This window comes from Myotis yumanensis, unplaced genomic scaffold (genome assembly GCF_028538775.1).
Source record: "Myotis yumanensis isolate MYYU_CA2020_CCGP unplaced genomic scaffold, mMyoYum1.0.hap1 SCAF_13, whole genome shotgun sequence".
NCBI classification, from domain to species: Eukaryota; Metazoa; Chordata; class Mammalia; order Chiroptera; family Vespertilionidae; genus Myotis; species Myotis yumanensis.
In genome coordinates, this window is record NW_027223764.1 from 45,458,079 (window position 1) to 45,466,574 (window position 8,496).

The window sequence follows — 8,496 nt, forward strand, 5'->3', positions numbered from 1 at the left end:
AACTGCAAAAACCAGAATCATCCAGGCACAATATGGACTGCCATTATATAAGTGGACTCAAATGAAGAAAACCAGCTCTTTCTACTAGCTCTCCTCATGATGGGAAAATTCTAGTGGATTAGGGAGGGCTGGCCACTTGGGAAATTAATAACCATAAATGTTAAATTATAGGATATGATTATCAGGCTTATATGTGCATTTTGGTAAACATTCAAAGAGTTAAAAATGTAAGACACAATAATTCTTGGGTACTGGTTACCTAGAGTTCGAATTTTAACCATGCATATTGAACCCTTCTTTGCAATGTATTTTCAATAATTTTTTGGACCCAGTACTGACAGATTTACATTTTAGCAGCCAATCTTTTTGTTATTCCTATTTTTAAATTTTGTATCATTAAATTGTTTTTGCTTGAGAAAATATGTTTTATGATTGCAGTTACAGGGAGTCACTTGTGCCAATCTTTAGTGCAGTTAGAAAAAAAAAGTTTGTATCTTATATAAGTAAGGCAGATCTCATGTCTTTTTTTAGATTTTTCTATATTAAAATATTTTATAAAATTATCAGTTGCTGACATCCCTGCAGCCACCAATAAATGACTCTATTAGCATTTTAATCCTCTCTTTAAGCACCCTCTTCATTGTTCCTGAAGTTATGAAATGGAACAAGGAGGCTAGTCTTGTGCACCATCCTATTTCCTAGGGTGCTTTGAATGTAGTAGGCGCTCCCTGAGCAGTTATCAAGTATTCAGTGAGTGACCCAGTGACTAGTTAATTATTGCAACATTTATAGGAAACTGGTGTCCGCGATGCCCTAAGAGCTATGATGTACAGGATATGTGAAGCCAGCAAGCACCATTGGAAAATATGTGCTAGAAAAACAAACCTTAGCTTTTAAAATCTACAGTTAAGCTTCTAGGATGTTCTCTTCTCAAAGCATCTGCTTGAGTAAACAACTGTTTTATTTGGAAAACACTTGCCTGTGTAGTTGGAGCCCGAGAGGGATGTTAAACATCAAATGGAAGGTTAACTACAAAGGCAGCACAGAAGCCTTTATGTGTGAGAGTCTTAGACTCGCGTGTTTGCTGCATATCGACTCAACCATTTAATTTCTCATGAGCTCTATGTATTCTGTTTGGAATTCATTTCAGAGGCCTTTTGTGCTAAAGAAGAAAAGGGGTCGTAAACGCAGGAGGATCAACAGCAGTGTAACAACTGAGACCATTTCCGAGACGACCGAAGTGCTGAATGAGCCCTTTGACAACTCGGATGAAGAGAGGCCGATGCCGCAGCTGGAGCCTACCTGTGAGGTTGAAGTGGAGGAGGACGGCGGGAGGCCGGTCCCGAGGAAAGCCTTCCAGCATCCGCCCGGGAAGAAGAGACAGACAGAGGAAGGGGGAGGAAGAGACAATCATTGCTTTAAGAGTGCTGACCCTTATAGAAGTAAGTGGAGGGATTATAAAAAGCTTGCCCTTGTGACTGTCTGTCCATTACTGCCAAAAAGCAGGCACCCGGTGTCCTGCCCAAGGGCATCCATGAGGATGTGTGGACCCACGGGAACTAAGTGCCCACCTGTCCTTTCTCACTCATAAAAGGTTCTGGCTCCTCTTCCTGGAATTGGGTTTTATGTTAAACAGCTTCTAAGGCCCAACATTCCTGTAGATGGGTTCATCTTACGTTCCGGAAATTGGCTTATCCCCGAAAACTTTGAAGTATGTCAGTAAGAAACACACTGCATTTCCGGATTCTAATATGTACTTTCCCCACATTTAATATTTCTGAAATCAGGGCATATATTATTGTCAGTGTGAGCACTGAACTCAGTAGCTCTCTTTTTCCCTGGGAAACAAATATTAGTAGATTGATGATGCATCTTATAATCAGTGGAGTCTTATATTATCAAGAATCAGCTAAACTTACACCATCACTGGTAGCTCTGATAACACAGGATAATGTCAAAATCAGGACACTGTCTTTCCTTTTAAATTACTGTTTTACAATTGCTGCTGCCAGGGACACTCCACCAATCCTCTAAAAAAAGCACCCTAAAAATGATGTCCTGTTTAAAAGCAACCATCCCTTGCCTGTGGGTCCCACCAAGTCATGAGGGTCTGTGGAACAGGCTCTCTACTGCTGAAATATTCAAAAACTCACTCCCATCAAGGGAACAGGCCATCTCATGTCCCTGGGCACCACAGGCTGTCACTCTAGCGTTTGAAAAGCCACAATTTTAAGAATATGACCAAGCATCTTCTTGACTTTCTGAATTAACAGGATACAATATTTTGCTGAGAGAATGGCATCATACCCTGGGTCTAGAGAAACCAAGCCTTGTTCTTAAGTTTCTTTAAACAAACAAACATGTAAACAACAGCAGCAGCACGCTGCAGCAAGTGATCATTTTTTGTGTGGAAACTGAGCCTATTGCCAGTTGTCAGCTGTCTTCTCAGGAGCTTGTAAATGAATGGACACTGACTCCATTCTCCACTTGGTGCGATTTGCCTTAGAAATGCTAAGTGGCCTGGTCACACCTGATTCCTTTCAGAATCTTCTTCTTTCTTAAAAAATAATTATGAGGAAACTCATCTTCTGGTTTAGAGAGGTCTTCCTAGAAAAGCCGGTAGGTCCAGGAGCACGTGGAATAAGAATGTAGAAACCAGGTGTCATGGTGCTCACCTGCCCGTGTGAATAGAAATGAAACCATTTGAACATCTTGAGACGTCTGTTAACTAGGTCTTGTACTTTGCGCTTCTGAAGGATCTGTCCACATCGCATATGTGTTCTCTTCAGCTAGCCAATTTGAATGTAGTACTTGCAGGTAAGTTTATGTGTAACTTTTTTATAATATAAATGATCTAAAAGTTCACCCTGCTCTGCACTGATTGGATTAGAAATCACTCCCTTCTGGCAAAAGGGATCTCTGTTCCACGTGGGTTATTAGATCTTATTTTTGGTCCCCAAAATAAGTTCTCCCAAGTTTGTTCTCCTAATGATGCTGTCTCTCTTTGTAAAGGTTTCTTTACATTGACCAGAAGATCAGCATGATCTGTAATTTTCTAAGACTTGGGTGTTTTATATCTATATTTATTCATTTACTATATTTTCTTATTTGCTTATATCTATAAAAATATACTTACATATTTATATTCATGTGCATGCAGGTACAGTAAAAATAAAATCAGCTGAACTAAAATGAACTTAACAATTATGGTTTGTTTTTTATTTACTTTAGTATTCAAACCACACATTTGAGCAGCAGATTGATCCAAAATACAGTCTGGACAGAATTAGCGATAAAAGGAATACCTGTGCTTTAAATGCTCGATAATTTTATGCTAAATACATTATAGTTTATGTCATGCAAAAATGATGATCCTGTAGTAGATTACAGATGTGTTTAGTTATTTATTCATTTGTTTCAGAGGTACACAGTTTATTTTTATGTCAGAGAGAACATTTAAATCAAAGTAAATAATGTCATCTGAGATCATTTAAATTCACTAATTGTCCACAAACCAAAGTTCACTTTCTTAGGACGGATATGTGAAGGAGGCTTCTCTTTCATTTCTTTAGTGCAGTGAGGATGTGGACATGGGCTGGCATTAACCCATTCCCCTGTATTTCCTAGTTTGTAAATGTCCCAGTGAATTTTGTACAATGTGCAATTCCGGGCATCAGAGAATATCTTGTTTGTTAAATCAAATAAGTTTATTATTGTTGCCGTTATCCATGTGCTTCCTATAACAAGCACAGCTTTGTTGAGAGAGAATGCACGTGTCTGTGTATGGCATATATTATTTTCCCAGACCTGGGTGATTTACTCAGTTTATACCACAGTATTATTCTGTATTAGTCTTGATTATGTCTTTACCATTAAGTCTTAAAATGCTAAATTGAAAGCAGTGCTTGCTAATTAATTTAGAGAATGAACTCAAGTTGTTTGTAGTTATACTTTCTAAGACTTTGTTTTTCTTCCTCCCCTTTGTCTCCTCGATAAGACAATATGGATGATGCAAATAACTTGAAAGAAGGCAGTAGAGACAATCCTGAACCTCTAAAGTGCAAACAAGTGTGGCCAAAAGGATCAAAGCGTGGTCTCTCTAAGTGGCGGCCAAGCAAAGAAAGGAAGACGGGATTTAAACTGAACTTGTACACCCCTCCAGAAACACCCATGGAGCCTGATGACCAGGTGACAGTGGAAGAACAGAAGGAGGCGCTGGGAGACAAAGGCAGCCCCAGTCCCACCAGGATTGAGGAGGAAGTCAAGGAAGCTGTGGATCCCCTGCTGCCTCTGGACGAAAACAGAAAGGAGGACACATGTGCACCTGTAAGTCCAACTAAATCACCAGGCGAAACACTGGAAGACGATCCGGTCAAACCTGAGGAGGAAGAGGAGGATGAGGAGGAAGAAGAAGAGGAGGAGGAGGAAGACGAGGAGGAGGAAGAAGAAGAAGGAAATGTAGAAAAAGACCCAAGTGGTACTAAAAGTCAGGAAAAAGAGGAACCAGAAGTCTGCCTGGACAAAGAGGACCCTGAGCGTTTAGATGATCATGAAGAGGAGGAGGAGGAGGAAGAGCCGTCTCACAACGAGGGTCATGATGCTGATGATGAAGACGACAGCCACACGGAGTCAACAGAGGCGGAGAAGGAAGAGCGCCCCAGGGAAGCTTTCAGAGAAGTACTGGAAAACCAGGAGGCTTTTTTAGACCTTAGTGTCCCGCCTAGTCATTCAAACCCAGAGGTCTTAATGGACTGTGGTGTTGACCTTGCAGCTGCTTGTAACAGTGAACCCAAGGAGCTTACTGCGGACACTGAAACTGCGCCTGAGTCTGATGAGGAGCCACCTGACGAACAGGCACAGAAACAGGACCAAACGAACAGCGAAGAAGCAGATTCTGAGTTCAAAGAGGCAAGTACAGCAGCCATGGAAATCGACTCTGAGACCGTCCAGGCCGTGCAGTCTTTGACCCAGGAGAACAGCGAACAGGAGGACACCTTTCAGGACTGTGCCGAGACTCAAGAGGCCTGTAGAAGCCTACAGAACTACACCCATTCAGACCAAAGTCCACAGATTGCTGCCACTCTGGACGATTGCCAACAGTCAGACCACAGTAGTCCAGTTTCATCCGTCCATTCCCACCCTGGCCAGTCCGTGCGTTCAGTCAGCAGTCCAAGCGTCCCTGCCCTGGAGAACAGCTATGCCCAAATCAGCCCAGATCAAAGTGCCATCTCAGTGCCATCTTTGCAGAACATGGAAACCAGTCCAATGATGGATGTCCCGTCGGTTTCAGATCACTCACAACAGGTCGTTGACAGCGGATTTAGTGACCTGGGCAGCATCGAGAGCACAACGGAGAACTACGAAAACCCAAGCAGCTATGATTCCACGATGGGCGGCAGCATTTGTGGCAACGGCTCCTCACAGAACAGCTGCTCCTATAGCAACCTGACCTCGAGCAATCTGACGCAGAGCAGCTGTGCTGTCACCCAGCAGATGTCCAACATCAGCGGGAGCTGCAGCATGCTGCAGCAGACCAGCATCAGTTCCCCCCCCACCTGCAGCGTCAAGTCTCCTCAAGGCTGCGTGGTGGAGCGGCCTCCGAGCGGCAGCCAGCAGCTGGCCCAGTGCAGCATGGCCGCCAACTTCACCCCGCCCATGCAGCTGGCCGAGATCCCCGAGACCGGCAACGCCAACATCGGCCTCTACGAACGAATGGGTCAAAGTGATTTTGGGGCCGGGCACTACCCGCAGCCGTCAGCCACCTTCAGCCTTGCCAAACTACAGCAGTTAACTAATACACTTATTGATCATTCATTGCCTTACAGCCATTCCGCTGCTGTAACTTCCTATGCAAACAGTGCCTCTTTGTCCACACCATTAAGTAACACAGGGCTTGTTCAGCTTTCTCAGTCTCCACACTCCGTCCCTGGGGGACCCCAAGCACAAGCTACCATGACCCCACCCCCCAACCTGACTCCTCCTCCGATGAATCTGCCACCGCCTCTTTTGCAACGGAACATGGCTGCATCGAACATTGGCATCTCCCACAGCCAAAGACTGCAAACCCAGATTGCCAGCAAGGGCCACGTCTCCATGAGAACCAAATCGGCATCTCTGTCACCAGCCGCTGCCACCCACCAGTCGCAGATCTATGGGCGCTCCCAGGCCGTAGCCATGCAGGGCCCTGCACGGACTTTAACCGTGCAGAGAGGCATGGACATGAGTGTGAACCTGATGCCAGCCCCAGCCTACAACGTCAACTCCGTGAACATGAACATGAACACTCTCAGTGCCATGAATGGGTACAGCATGTCCCAGCCGATGATGAACAGCGGCTACCACAGCAATCATGGCTACATGAACCAAACTCCCCAGTACCCGATGCAGATGCAGATGGGCATGATGGGGACCCAGCCATATGCCCAGCAGCCCATGCAGACCCCACCCCATGGTAATATGATGTACACAGCCCCCGGGCACCATGGCTACATGAACACAGGCATGTCCAAACAATCTCTCAATGGGTCCTACATGAGAAGGTAGGCAACACAGGCAGTCACAAACCCCTGGGCGTCACTATCGGATTGATCTGCACAAATACCTTCGAAGAGTACGATTTCAAAACCAGCAAATTGGTGTGAATGCAAAAATATTTGTTGGCACCATTTATTTAAAAAAAAAAAAAAAAAAAAAAAGCTGTACGCAGCAGAAAGCCTTATACAAGTTGTTTTTCTTTTTTTTTCCTTTTTCTTTTTTGGTACCTTTGTTTCTGTTCCTTTTATATGAAGTTCTCTGCAGAGGAAGGCCTCTCTCTGGACTACACTGGAGGCAGCCACTCGTTGTGCCTGCTTCCATTAAACAATGTGGATATCAAGCCCCGCACTCCCGAGTTATCTGTTTTAATACAGAACCTAGAGCTTTTTTTCCTTCCCTGTCCACTCCATGTAAATGCCTTTAGCATTTCAGTTCTTGTATATTTTGTTTAAGGTGACACTTCCGCATGCCGCTAATGTCTTTGTTAGTGACAGTGCATTTTGTAGTACTGTACAAGTGTTGTGCTAACAGTAAGCCATTTCTTAAGTTTTTTGCCTTGATTAGGGTGCCCTAATTTGAGGGTTTTAAAAAAAACTATATTTTTGTTAATTATAAAACTGTAAAGAGCTATAAAAGCTATTACCATTTGGTTAGTCAAAAGGGTTTTATTGCTAAATGTTTGGTGTAAAGTTGAGACCCTTTTCCATTTTGGTGACAGATTTCTTTGGGGGAAAAAGGCAGCTTTCTGTTTTATAAATGCAGACTTCTGTTTATTGAATGAAGCATATCTCAGTGTTTATCTGTCAGGTTTTGAAACATTTCATATATGTCCAAATACTTGGCAGGATTTAAAAAAAATAGTGAATTTGGTGTAAAGTTGCTATTTTATGGAAATGCCTCTAACTTTACATTTTCATTCCATCTGTAGATTTTTCTATCTTTATAAAATATTGGAGTTATTTTTTAAGGAAAAATAGAGAAGTAGCTTGTGAATAGCTCAAACTAAGCTTACAAATCGCATGTAAAAAAGCAAAAAAGTTATTTGTGTCTGTTTATATTGCTTCCTTTTTTGTAGCCTTTGTACCTGTACAGGTGACTGTAAGGGCCAAGCAGGAGAGGCGCAACCCTTGTATAAAATAGCAGCCAGCGACACTCTTGGATTTATCTGTTCTCTTTTTAGTCAGTCACTTCAAAAAAAAACCACAAAAAATAAAAAAAAAGCTGTACATTTTAACATAAAATAAATTATGATGAGCCATTTTTAGCCTCTTGTGTCCTGTCATATTATGATTGATAGAGAATGACCAATGGAACTGTATCATGTGTCACATCTCAGAACACATACACATTTTGGGAAAATAAATTATTTAGTGTACATTGGAGTTAAGAGATTTTCTGATTTGTTTTGACTTTGGGGGAGGGGGTTGCCAATAAATAAGAGTAATATCTAATAAAACCATCACATATACCAAATACCTATTTAATAAGTTAATTTATAATGGATTTTAATGCTTTACATGAAAGTTTATTTTATGCTAGTGCATACCTTCTGTATGCCAATCATTGTCTTTAAAATAAAGTGAATTTGTTTTTTTCTTTTTGACTTTGATCTTCATTTGCAAAGGGATCCTGCACAAATACCAGTTACCTCAGTGGTTCTGTCTGTGTCAACTCCCCTCAGGGGTGCAGTGGTGGCCAACTTCGTTCCTTGAAAGAATAATACAAAAAAAAAAAACCAGTTTGGGAATATATGTTCGAAGAACCATTTTCTTAAAAAAAAAAGGTGTGAAAGTTTTGCTCTGTGGTGAATGAGTGATTGGATGTTTTATTTAATGTCTGAAGTTCAGACAAAAAATGTTTTCAAATATTATTTTATGTAATTCAGAGAAAGTTGTGTCTTTTGAAACAGTATTCAGCTAACAAGCCTAGAAATGTCTACATGGCTTGGCACCCATGTGGAAC

At 42.1% G+C, this 8,496-nt stretch overlaps 1 protein-coding gene across 5 annotated transcripts in view; it reads left to right on the forward strand.

Annotated features, from left to right (window-relative positions):
* The window catches only part of KAT6B (lysine acetyltransferase 6B), a 182,158-nt gene extending 174,028 nt beyond the window's left edge, over positions 1–8,130 (forward strand). For all 5 annotated transcript variants that reach the window (XM_070433040.1, XM_070433039.1, XM_070433042.1 and 2 more), the window contains exons 17-18: positions 1,151–1,442; positions 3,998–8,130. In XM_070433040.1, the coding sequence (XP_070289141.1) occupies positions 1,151–1,442; positions 3,998–6,543 (2,838 nt within the window). In that variant the 3' untranslated portion in view covers positions 6,544–8,130. The remainder of the gene's footprint in view (positions 1–1,150; positions 1,443–3,997) is intronic.
* The last annotated feature ends 366 nt before the right edge of the window (positions 8,131–8,496 follow it).